The sequence below is a fragment of the Sturnus vulgaris genome, chromosome 16 (assembly GCF_052056855.1).
Source record: "Sturnus vulgaris isolate bStuVul1 chromosome 16, bStuVul1.hap1, whole genome shotgun sequence".
Taxonomy (NCBI): Eukaryota; Metazoa; Chordata; class Aves; order Passeriformes; family Sturnidae; genus Sturnus; species Sturnus vulgaris.
This window is the reverse complement of record NC_142258.1, coordinates 9871409-9884392: the sequence shown is the minus strand read 5'-3', so window position 1 is coordinate 9884392 and position 12984 is coordinate 9871409. Positions and strand designations below refer to the sequence as shown.

The 12984-nt window shown below is 38.7% G+C and overlaps 1 protein-coding gene across 2 annotated transcripts in view; it reads left to right on the top strand.

Moving 5' to 3' along the window:
- The first annotated feature begins 19 nt into the window (after positions 1-19).
- PARN (poly(A)-specific ribonuclease) overlaps positions 20-12984 on the top strand; it is a 46094-nt gene continuing 33129 nt past the window's right edge. Inside the window, exons 1-15 of one of the 2 annotated variants that reach the window (XM_014894943.2) lie at positions 20-124; positions 420-497; positions 1380-1459; positions 1809-1876; positions 1970-2051; positions 2704-2764; positions 3403-3568; positions 3778-3843; positions 4409-4447; positions 6273-6315; positions 6962-7042; positions 8886-8942; positions 9781-9858; positions 10972-11015; positions 11504-11546. In XM_014894943.2, the coding sequence (XP_014750429.1) occupies positions 106-124; positions 420-497; positions 1380-1459; positions 1809-1876; positions 1970-2051; positions 2704-2764; positions 3403-3568; positions 3778-3843; positions 4409-4447; positions 6273-6315; positions 6962-7042; positions 8886-8942; positions 9781-9858; positions 10972-11015; positions 11504-11546 (1005 nt within the window). In that variant the 5' untranslated portion in view covers positions 20-105. The remainder of the gene's footprint in view (positions 125-419; positions 498-1379; positions 1460-1808; positions 1877-1969; positions 2052-2703; positions 2765-3402; positions 3569-3777; positions 3844-4408; positions 4448-6272; positions 6316-6961; positions 7043-8885; positions 8943-9780; positions 9859-10971; positions 11016-11503; positions 11547-12984) is intronic. The other variant, XM_088174439.1, reaches the window with a different exon arrangement.

The following is a 12984-nucleotide window of genomic DNA, read 5'->3' as shown; positions in this document are numbered from 1 at the left end:
TGCGCGCTCACGTGCGGCGCGCGGGGCGGCCCCGGAAGCGCTCGGCGGCGGCGGCGGGCGGTGCCGGGCGGTGCCGGGCCGAGCTCCGGCGGGCGGGGGCGCGGGATGGAGGTGATCAGGAGCAGTGAGTGATCACCCGCCCCCGCGTCCCGAGATCTGCGCCGCTGGCGCTAAGCTGTCCCGGTGTCCCGGCGTCCCTGCCCTGGGCTGGCGGCCGCTCCGGCCTCAGCCTCTCCTTCATGGCGAAGGGGACCCCGTTACCCCGCTCACCCATGAGGCGCAGCCCTGAGCGGGGAGCGCGGCCCCGAGGCTGAGGGGGTGGCGGGCAGGCCCCGGCCGCCCTTGCCAGCCCGAGAGGCGCCGGGCTGCCGGACGATGTGATTCGTAGTCTCAAGTGTGTTTTAACCCTTTACCCGCAGATTTTAAGGATAACCTAAACAAAGTGTATGAAGCCATTGAAGAGTCGGACTTCTTGGCCATCGATGGAGAGTTTTCAGGTACAGCTGCGCCTATTTTGTGATTGTGAACTGCTGGCAGTATCTGAGGGGGTGGTTTGACGTCGGTGCCCGAGTTCGCTCCTGTGATTTGTCTCGGGGCTGGCTTGAAAAAGCTAAAGCTGAGGCTACCGCAAAGTGATTCAACCACTTGTTACATGTGCGATAGCAAGGCTTTGGTCAAAGATACATGTCATGCTCATGCTGCATGTGCTCCCACAGTGATCTTTCAACATGACAACTGATAGTTGTTGCAGCTCAAGGTAAAAAACCCAGAAGGTGTTGCATGTGCCATGAAAGCAATGGATTGAGATAAGTGAGGGCGATCCTGCAAGTGTTTGGACAGGGAAAGGCAGCACTCAGAACGTGTGTGTTTGTGAAACCCCGGTGGTACGTGCAGCTGAGAGCTGCTTCAGTAGGTACTTTGCTTTTGGGATGCAAAATTCAGTTCACCCATAGGATATAAATGTGAGCAAGATTAGGTTTTGTTACACGTGGTGTTTGTGAAAGTGCAGTTATTGTATATTGCTTAAGGTAACTAAATTACTCGATGAATCTCTGGGCAACACTCTTCCCATTTTTAGTTTGGCTTTGATCCTGCATTGTGATGTGAAGCCCATTTATATTAGGGTGCTGGTAGGTCTTGGCCTGTTAGTGACATGTTAAATAGGAGCCAGTATGACAGAGCTTTTGTAGAAGAGCTTTGCTTCTAGAATACCACTATTAAAATGAGTGGCTTATTGCAGTAGTATTTTTCTCAAATGAAATAATTGTAACACATACTTTAAGCGAAAACATTTTTCTTAAATTGCCAATTGTTGCTTTTCTTTGCTGTAGTTAATTTTGAAAAGCTTACCCAAAGCAAAATATGTTCTACTTTTTCAGGAATCAGTGATGGGCCTTCAGTTAGTGCATTAACAAATGGCTTTGACACTCCAGAAGAAAGGTATCAGAAACTTAAAAAGGTAAAGTGTTTACGTGGACTAAAATGAAGCTACTTTTGGTGCAGCATCTTGTGTATGTGACCAGCAGGAGGAAAGAGAGATAGAGCTTCCCTCAAGTCTTGTCTCTGTGTGCAATGAAAGTGTGTACTAAAGTCATCTTGGGCCAATACAAAGATGATTACATGGGCATGAAAACTAGTGGGAAAACTCTGGTGTGTTTACTTTATAATTACCAGCAAAACAAACATTGGTTAAGAAGATTCACTTCACTTAATTTTGAAATAGAGAGAAATTGTGTGTGGATACACCCTGGTAATCTTTAAATGTGTACATGTTTTATTCTCATGCAAAGTTTTCCTTTCCTTTCCAGCATTCCATGGATTTTTTGCTCTTTCAGTTTGGCCTTTGCACTTTTAAATATGATGACACAGAAGAAAAGTATGTTATTCTCTTATTTTTTGTTCTGTAATTGAGGATTTTCTAAAGTAATACTGATAAGCTGTATTGACATGTAACTCATCTTTTCTACAGGTATATAATGAAGTCATTTAACTTCTATATTTTTCCAAAACCCTTTAACAGAAATTCACCAGATGTCAAGTTTGTCTGTCAGGTTAGTAGAAAAAGAATTTAATTTTATTTGGTTAAAATAAACACACTTCAGCTTAAAAGGTAGAAAAATCTAAGTTTCTGGGTTGGGTTTTCCTATAAAATAAATAAGCATCAGTGAAGAGCAATCCCAAAAATGAGCTTTAAGGGAATATCCTTGACTTCAGTTTTTAAATCTTGTTATGCATTACATTGTGTGGTTTCTGGGATTTGAGATAACATTCCAAACTTGGCAAGGTGATTCTGTTTTTTTCCCCCTTTCTCATTGAACTTCCAGTTTCCTTGCTTTTTTTAATCCTTTATTCTCATCTGCTTATCTCACTTTCACTGCTTTCTAGGCTCTTGCCAACATTTTTCTGGTCTCAGATTTGTTCTCCTGAACTATGTTTTGCTTTCTTCAGTTTCCTCTCTCCACACAGTTTGTTCTTTCATCTTTATCCCTTACCATATTCATTGTTCTTGTACCTCATGGAAGTTGAAAATCAATAAGAAAAGTAGCATAGCCTAGACTCTCAGTGGCTTCTTTAGGGTCACAAACTTGGCTGTTCTTGGCTTTGGACTTTGTATAATTTCTTAAAAAGCGTGAAAATAACTTAACTGATCTTTTATACCACAGCCACTTTTGCCAATTGTAAAGCCTTTTTCTCTTGTTGCAGAGTTCAAGTATAGATTTTTTAGCAAACCAAGGATTTGATTTTAATAAAGTTTTCCGCAACGGTGAGTTGTTTTGGTTTTTTTTCAATTTCTTTCAATGTCTGCAAAATTTATTACACCTTTCATTGTTTTCTGCAAAAAGAAAAAAGGCTGCCATCCATGATACTGTCTTAACATGTAATGAAGTTCTTGAATTATTCTTATCCAGTCTACTGTTGTGCTGACGGTCACTCCCTTTCTAAGAATTCATTGCATAGTTCAGCAGAACAGAATTCCCACTAAAAGGAGAGCTTGGTTGGATTTTTTTGTGTGGAGGCAAAGCATGAATAGAGAGGGTAACAAGGTGTGGAGCTGTGTCATGTATCAGTAGCAACGTCTGGGAAAGGGATCCCAGTGCACCGTGGTTGGGGCTGCTGCAGCCTGTGACTCGTGATGCACAGAGCAGGGAGAGAAGAGCTCAGTGCTGCTGTGCCCGTGCCCTGGGGCTCTGCAGTGCTGGGGCTCGTGCCCTGTGCAGAGCAGGCTCTGTAGTGCTGTGGTACCTTCTAACCTGGCCTGTGCTGGGGGGCTGGACAGACACATCTACAGCAGCTCACTGAAAGGGGAGGGTTTGCTTTCAGCCTGCAGGGCTGTAACACTGGAATCTCTATGCATCCCTAATTTGTCTCTACTTATTTTGAGCTTTTACTTTTTTTTGTTAGGAATTCCATATTTAAATCAGGAAGAAGAGAGACAACTAAGGGAACAGTATGATGAAAAACGTTCTCAAGCCAATGGTGCAGGATCTCTGTCATACATTTCTCCTAATTCCACAAAGTGCCCTGTAACAATTCCTGAAGATCAGAAAAAATTTGTTGAGAAAGTAGTGTAAGTACCACTGTTTAATATCCTCTGATGTTGAAACTAAAATGTGAACAATAGTGATATTTGCATATATTGAAGCTATTGCTGTTAATTCACTGCTTGTAAAATGCTGCTCTTCTTGTTATGAAGCATTTTCTTGTCTTTTGGAGAGAGCTGTAAACTTCCAAAAAACGAAACAGTAGATCTGGAAGTAAATAATTTGTTTCTTCCAGGGAACAAATAGAAGACTTATTAAAGAATGAAGAAAGTGAAAGTTTGGAACTGGAGCCATGTACAGGGTCAGTTTCTGAAATTGCATCTCTTCTAAAATTTTTATTTTGGTCATACAGAATTAGGGGAGTGACAGGGAAGAATATATTTACTTGGGTTAACTGAAACAAAATCTACATTTGACTAATTTTTGAATGTTGTGATGTGTACGGGTGTTGTAATTTATTTTGAGCTGTAACTTCTGCAGGTATGGCAAAATATTTAAGTATAGCCAAAAAATGTCTTGTATGTGGGAGCTTCCTTTTGTTACTGCTGAAGTGATCCATAAGCCTTGGAGATGCATTGGATAAGGTCCCATCACTGTATCTGTATGGAGTGATCATGACTGCAGAATACTCTCTGATGAGAAGATGTGTGGGTAACTGTAAAACATGGTGTAAGTGCCTTTACAGTTTGGCAGCTGAATATCAGAATTCAGTAAATCTCTTCCTAGCTTGTAGTTCTGCTAGCAGTGACTCTTCCTTTAAAAATCTTTCTACAAATTAACACTTGGAGTCAGCTTAAACTGGACTTCATTGCTAGGAGACACTCTGTAAAAGGATTATTAGTAACATGACTGTCTTTTGGTTTTAGATTTCAAAGGAAATTAATTTATCAGACCTTGAGCTGGAAGTAAGTTACTGGTAATACTGCCTTACTGTATATTTTTAGTACTTTTGATAAGAAATCTGGGTAAGATCTGATCTACTTAACCTTGGGGTGATTGATGTAGAAATTTTTTTTCCTCTTAAAAGACTTCTGTAATGTTCTGAAGATGAATTACATTAAACTTACTTGTGATGATTAATTTAGATATTGAAGCTCAGTATTTGGTTTATCATTCCTTTGTAAAATTTGAGTAGAAAAGCAGAGCCTAGAATTATGTAACAAATGCAGCATACTAGGTTTTTAGTGAACAGAAAGTGCATGTGCTTATACAGATTGTGGGCTTTATGTGAAAAAATAGTAGTTCTATAGTAGGTAGTGGTATGGGTATAGTTTTCTGTTGGATGCCAAGCATAAGCATTTCTGATAACTTAGTATATTGTGTAAATATATCCCTTATGGCCTTAGGAGAAACTCTAAGGATTTAGAGTAAGATTTTCATTGTTCTGAGTGCAGTAGTAAGATGTGGAAAATACAAGTCTTTTTTTGTATGTTGAGTTAATACAGTTTTGCAGCACTGAATCTGGCACTCTGTTACTTACACTGGAAGTGGATAAAATAAAACTTCTCTCTAGAAAATGGAATCTCAAGAAGTGAGCTCGAGAACTAATTGAAAAAAATGTGCTTTCAACAATCTTTCAGTGTCATTTTTTAACATATCTATAGAATATCTATAGCTTCATGTAGCATGTAGTTTTATGTTTGTCTGACACTTATCCTTGCATCTTCTTTGAGTGGATGGAAGGATGTGTTCTTGAGTTGTGTTTTTAATTTTCAGCAATGTTGCTTTACATGAGTGCAGTTGTGTACACTGTGTTGTGTGTAATGGAGAGAGAAAGCCAAGTTGTGAAGGTAGCATGGAGCTTGTATAGCTAATTAAAGCAAAAGAGTAAAGTCATTGATTGCCCTTGTGTCCTGACCTCTTCACTGGTCATTTTCTCTGTTGAAGTATTCTCTTGTGCATCAGTGTTTTGATGCATCCAGGGTTTGTGGCATGAGGCAGCTTGTAAGTGAGATGGAAGCTCAAAACTGTATGAGGAGTCAGGGTGGAAAGGACACAACAGTGTTTGGAGTGTGCTCTCCTGTACTCATTTCAGGAGTAGCCAGAGGACAAGGAAACTTGCTCGTTCTGCAGAGGTTGCACAGTTGTGGTTAGTTTATTATAATGAGATTATGAGTGTAATTGCTACTGGTTAAGCAGGCAAAGGCAATATTCCCTTAATGTTGCTCTATGACTCTGTGTATGCTGTTATTTTGGAAATTAAATGTGATTGTGGTGGTGTGATGCAACTCTTTAGCAGACATGATAACATTTGAGTCAATAATTCCTATTAAAATCTACTGCAAGCAGAAAGTTCAGGGTTGTTAATAAATCCTCAGGTGATGTATTGAAGAGATACAGTCTTCAAAGAAGCGGTCTTGGGGCTGCAAGTAAATGAGAGCATTCTCACCAGCATTATTGTTCTGGATTTCTTGAAAGCAAAGATTCTAGATTGTGATGAAATATCTAAATGATGTTTACTTAATATCAGCAAAATAAGAAGTTACAAGTTCCACAACAATAGCATGGGAAATTGTGTAACTGCTAGTTACTGTTAGGTGATGTAAAGAGGCCAGTTAAGCTAGCCTATTGTTTCAAATTTTGCATTATTAAAATTAAAAAGAAACTTGTAATTGTTCTGTTGCACTTAAGACTTAGCGAAATAATGAAACATGAAATTACTATTGTGGTTTCAATATGCTAAATGCCAATATAGCTATTAATATTTACTTTTCATTTGTTTTGATGTAGATATCCAAAAGGTATCCACGTGGAAACTCTAGAGTCAGATAAGGTAACTAGGCCTGTTACTGCCTTTAACATTTGTTCTGTTGAAAGGAAATTGTATTTCTCAATTTCACCATCTCTCCTGATTTTTAGATCTAACTTGAGCTTTGTTATGCAGATGCAAAGCATTTTAAATGGAGTACAGTGAACTAGTTTCTAAACATTATATCTGACCAACATATGGAGTATGGGCATATATTTGTCTGGCTTTGTATTTTACTCCTTAAACGGATACTAAAAGGTGTTTTAAAATACACTGGATCTGATGTTGAGTATTAGTGGAAAGCAGGTTGTGATCTTAGAGGAAAACCAGCAGCATCACGTGCTGTGTCCTCACTTCCCAGCACAGATCTCTGCTTCAGAATATATTTGAAACCAACTATTTACAAGGAAATGCTGATAGCATTTTTTTAAAAAGTAAAAAGTGGGTTTAGGAAAAATTAGGTTTGGTGGATGAATCAAATACAGCCTTCTAAAGTAGGCTTCTGGGAGTAGGTGATAATGTGGTGCCTTGCAGTAGAGATATTTGTGTTGCCAAGTAACTGCTGCTGAGATATGACAGTTTTCTTTACAATGTAAATTTATAAAAACTTGCAGCAACATTAAATCTGAACTTCTCAGAGTCATTCCTCAAACTACATTTTTTGTTTTAGAAGGAGAGATATATTGTAATTACTAAGGTAGATGAAGAGGAACGAAAAAGAAGAGAGCAGCAGAAACAAGCAAAAGAACAGGTAAATAAATTCAATTCCATTTGTTCGTGTGAAAGAGGAAGGATGAGAATCTCTGACTTCACTCAGCAATGCAAAAATGCAGGATAAGGTTTGGTATTGTTTACCTTTGATTTGCTATGGCTGGCTGAATTTGATTTTCTGAATTCTACCAGATAACTTAGGCTTCGCAACAGAGCAAAAAGAGTTGCAAGGCACTCTAATTTTTTTTTTTAAATCAGAATTTGTGGAATACTGAATGAGTATTCTGGAGTAGTGACTACATCATTATGTGAATCTCTGCTGTCACAGAGTGGCACCTGCTGTCACAAGTGTGGCCTAGTAAGAGGAAACATCAGTTTCTTGCAGAAATTCTTGAGCAAGTCGTTCCATGGTTTGGATTCACAGTCTCTCCTTCTCTCACAAAGCTTGCTTGCTCTTGGTTGTCTGAGTTAGTGTCCTGTGCAATGAATGTGTCATTCCTCAATAGAATCACACTGTACACTACTGCTGGGGTAACAAGCTGACCAGGAGGTCACACCTGATGTGTTCAGGCACTCTCACTGCTTATTGGACTTTGTATTTTGCTTACTGAGTGATGCAAATTTCATGAGGTCATAAAACTTGAATTGTGGGAGTTCCTGATCAAACTCTTGTGATTTGTGCTTTCATATATCAAGATAGAGTCAGTTTGGGTGGAGCAAATAATACTTCTATGCAGAAAGCCTTTTAAGAGGGAAAGAGATATCTAAAGAGACATTAACTCATGTAGCATCTCTTTTTCCAGAAGACAGGTCAGGAACAATTTACTACTACAGTCAGGTTTTCTGAAGTGTTTTTAGTGGGGGTATTATTACTTGCTTGGACTAGCAGCATTCAGAGCTGAACTAAAGTAACAGTGAATGTTTTTATTGAATTTTAGTTCTGGTTGAATAAAGACAGATAAGACAAAGCAGAAATTGCTTCCCTAGACTTGAAAAAGAAAAATCTGTTTCAGAACATTTTGTGCTATAGGCAGAACCCCCCAAATTAACCAAAAGTCAGTTTATACAACTTCAGTGTTATATGATATGAATTACACATTTTAATGTTTCTCCTTGGTTTTGTTTATATAAATAATGAAGAATATTTCTTCCCCAGTCTATGTTAGTGTGAAAGTACAGTCTGATTTAAAACGAGTAACAATCAGGATTCAACCTGTTGTATATATAACAATAGAAGTAAAAGGTGCAGCTGAAGATATGTAGGTTAATTTTAATTCCTTCTGAGCTGATTGCAGTGTCATAGCTGCTGAGCACTATTGGAGGCCAGTGCTGGCAGTGACCTGACTGCAGCTGTTACTGCTCTGGTTGGGGTGAAGTTGCCCTTCTTTGCAGCAGCCTGTATTTTACTGTGCTTTGCTTTGTGGCTAAAACACCATACAGCGATACCATCCATGTGTTTTGTCTACTGCTAAACAACACTTGTGCAGTGTCAAGGCTTTCTCTCCCACCCTCCCCCAAAAGCAAGGAGGCTGGAGGGGATGGGCTGTCACAAATCATATTGTCTGTCTTTAAATTTCGGGTGAGAGGAGTGAGCAAAGGGCAGAGTGGCTGCTTGGCTTCTGGCCAGGGACAACCCAGGACAGCAGCTTCTGACTGATCCTACTTGACAGTGAACTAGAGCTACATATAAAATGGGAATTCTATGAGCAGCATCCTGCTTTGACCTCTTGTGTCTTCCAAATATTGACATTTCCTTCATAGTCTGTTCTTGGCTATGTCTGAGAAACAGTTTGAGTCCAACTAGGGGTATTTGGCAGCTTGCAGGTACAGTTTTGGCAGTATTTGTATTTATGTCTCACTAATGTCAGAATCTTTGCTTACAGGAAGAATTGAATGATGCTGTGGGATTTTCCAGAGTTGTTCATGCCATTGCTAATTCTGTAAGTTGATGTGATTTTTAACCTACCTTTGTTTGTGAGAAAAAATAACTAATTCAAAGAAAGGATTCTTTTGCTGTTCCATTTTGGAAGAGAAGATGAAATACAAGTTAAAGTGACATTTTAAGTTTATGTTGATTCATGTTTTACAGTGGTTGAGTGTAGTAAGTTAAATAAGCTCAAACTAAAGAATGAGATGAAGAATCTTCCTGTCTGTAAGAGTCAAGAATAGCAATTTCTTAGGGCTCTTGAACTTTGGTGGCTTTTTTTCTCTGTTCTGAAAACATTGTGGGGTTTTTTTTTTCCTTTTTTTTCCCCTGGCATTTAAAGGCTCTCAAAGAAGGACTGTTGTAATGTCAAATGAATCAAAGTTAACATTTAAAAAACTGCTTGAGCTTTTTCAAGGAGCTTGGTTTTACAACATCTGGCATGAAAGGTTCTGCACTGTGAGGAGTCAGACCATGCCCTGTTGTGTATTATAATCATAAGGAATATATTGTGTGTTGTTGTATAAGTAAATTAAAAGACAACGAACTGAGGAATGCTTTGACTTCAGTCTTAAACAGATTATGTTTGGAAACCAAGTTGTAAGTAGCTGTTCTAGTGCATCTGCTCAACATGTGAAGCTGCTGTGGAAGCCTGTGATAAATGGGTGGGAGTTGAGGAAAGAGGAGTGGCTGCTCTGAGAGAAGAGAGGAAAGTGTGGGGCAGGCAGAGGAAATGGGGAGGTTTGATTGCATTTGTTCCCAAATGCCCTTGGCTGGGATCTGGGATAGGGGTTTTCACAGATTCCCTTTGCCATGGCCAGACCTGAAAGTGTAACAGCCATTTATTTTCACAGGGCAAGCTTGTTATAGGGCACAACATGCTGCTGGATGTTATGCACACCATACATCAGTTCTATTGTCCCCTACCTGATGTAAGTAATGTTCTTAGTGTTCAGATGATGAAATAAGTGCCTTAATATATTTGTCTTTTAGTCTTATATCCGCACTTTCTTCTGAATGGAAGATTGGTCAGTCTGTGAAGAAGTATAGAAAAGAATTTAAAAAAAAATCTGTTTGTTACTTCTGGGCTACTGCCTTAATGTTGTAAATATTTATGTAGAAAGTTTAGTTAGATTGTTCTCCTTTGCATTTTTTAAATGTTCAAATTAGATAGTAGAATTGGGGTTTTTGCATATAGTAGGTGTATTTAACTGACTGACATGTTATAAGGTACTGATGTGGAGCTTCAGCACAATTACATGGTGCTTTCCCCTTTGTAGTTTACAAAATGGGAATGTGTGTTTTTAAATAATATAGTACATTAATAAAATGATAAGCAGCCTTCTATAAGGATGATGTTCACTGTGATGAAGAGATGTAATGCCAGAATAATTAGAGGGAGCACACGCTGACTGCAGCAGGGCAGTCTAACAGTTCATGACTGAACAATTCAGTTAAACTGAGCAGTGTATTGGCACCAAAAACAATGTCTGAGGAAGCCAAAGGTCTCCTTGGAAGGATGGCTCACATGACATTATTACTTGCAATCTTTAAGGGCTTGTAGGTGTTAGGGGAAAGAACTTGATCATAAGATGGGAAAAAGAAGTTTGGGACCAGTTTGGATGGTGTTGGAATGTAAGCAGTTGTCACTAGTTCCTGTATTTTTGACCCTTGGCAGATCTCAACCTGTAAGCAGTCACTGCATACCTGGAGTGACTGCTTATGTTCCATTGAAATACTACATGCTGCAACACTGAAGAACTGTTAACTAGGCTGGAATCAGAAGTAGCCTGGGGTATAAAATAGGATCAGGTGCTGGCAGTGACTAGTGACAGACAAATCAGAAACAGGTACTCTGTAGTTGTGTGTAATAGCAGGTGGTGTCTGTGGTGGTAAGGCAAATACATCTCTAACAGTGAGAATTCAGTTCCTGTAGCTCACTTTGAGAGGCTGTTTGGATAATTGCAGCTACTGCTCTCTGTCCCCCCGAGAGTGTAAACAGTTCACTGACTTGGATTTTATCTTCTGGTTTAATGTTAAATTAGGACCTAAGTGAGTTCAAGGAAGTAACATCATGTGTCTTTCCTCGGTAAGTTCTTAGTTCAAACTTTTAACCATTTCAGTGTAGTTTTAGCAAGCTGATATTTTTTGTCCTAGCCCTGTACCCTAGCTATTACTGGAAAAGAAATTGGAATCAAGTTAGATCAATACAATTTTTAAAGTAATTTTGAGCAGCTTTTTTTCAGAAAAGCAATGCTGTTGGTTCACTTCTTGGCAAAAGATGCACTCTTGCTTCTCCCCTGGGTTTTGCATGATGTTTGGTGGTTTGAATCTACACTTGATTTGGAACAAGATTTATATGTTACCAGTTGTTTGCATCTCTTGCTGTTCCTTGGTTGCTGTCCTTATTCATGCTGAACAAAGCCAAGGAATGTTTTGGCTGTTCCAAATCCAACAATAATTTTCAGTAGGGTGTATCTGCTGTTTCCCAGCTAATACACTAAAACACTTTTTGAGGATTTGGCAAAGTGGACATTTCTTCTGATTCAACCTATTTAGCTCTTGTTTTGTTTCTAGGTTACTGGATACTAAACTGATGGCAAGTACACAACCTTTTAAGGTAAATTAATGTTACAGAATGATTTGAAGATACAAAATTGCATTAGTACATTTGTATTGAAACAAATTATACTTCTTCGTAGAAAAAGATGTCTAACAATATTTTCTGTGATACTCCTTTTATTATAGAAGACTGATCTTTTCTTTACCCCTTATCTAAATGTACAGAATTTATAGAATGCAAATTTTTGCTTTCCTACTAGAGACTTTTGTGTTTGAAGTTTTATGGTAACTTGGTAGCTTTAGATTCCAAAATATGTAGAGTTTTTTCTAGGTGAAATGTAATTAGTAGATTATTTTTTTGTTAATTAGAATGTCCCCTCAGGAGATAAAAAGGGTGCTGTTAATGAACAAATAAGATCTGGAAGCTGCTTGTATATTCAAAGCCGTAGAGTACTGTGAATGCTGACTTAAATTTGTCTGGAAAAATGCTTTATCATCATTAGGTTCTTTGCTCAGTGGGTAGTCAGCAGGAGGAAAAAAAATTACAGGTTTCTTTTAAAATCTCTTATAGCATGAGTTTTATTCCTCTGAAGAGGTATTGAGTTAAGTGTTCATAAGCTCTTGTTTTCCCATGTGCCTTTGAAGTAATTAAAGAACATGCTGGGGAAGCAGCATCTCTCTTTGTGCATAGCTCTGGGACTGCAGAGCATGGCAGGAAGAAGTGCTTTAAATATACTCATAGGTATTGTCAGGTTTGTGTTGCACTCTGCTGTGGTAAGAATAGATGCCTTGGTATTCTGAAAAGTAAGAATCCTCCACAAGTTTTATGTTTGGTACAGCTAGGTTGATATTTGTAATTCTACAGCAAATGCTTGGGGTTTTAGGCTGTTGTTATGAAGTCCTGCTTTGGGATGCCAAATGAATCATTTGAGCTTGTTCATTGTACTTAGTTCTTGATAACTTTTCGGTTCTGCGGACTTGAGGAGTGTAAACAGCTAAGTTTGATTGAGAACCAAAGGAAATCTGGTTCTCATAGATCTCACACAACTTTAAGAAAGATTGTGTGAGATGTTTTGCTTTCTCTGGCTGTTGATTCTACATGGTTCCATTGTACTGATTGATAACATATATTTGATTAGGAACCTCAGTGAGGAACTAATCTGTAATACATCTTTGTGGCTTTTTATTTTATGGATATAATTTATCAGTAGATTCACTGATGCTACTCGACTTTAGTTGAAGTATAGGAGCAACTTTCTGATTGTCAGGCTTCTTTCACTGTCTCTGTATCAGTTTAAAGCAGCAGTATTCACACTTATAAAACTATTCAAGAATGTCCAGTCAGCAAGCACATTTCAATACTCACCTTGAATGCCTTTAACCATTATGATCAATATTTAGAATATTTGCTCTGCTGTTTGTGCTGCCTTTTCCCTTGCCATATGTACCCTGCATGAAACCAGATTCAAATAGAAATATTGCTTTGGCATAATCCC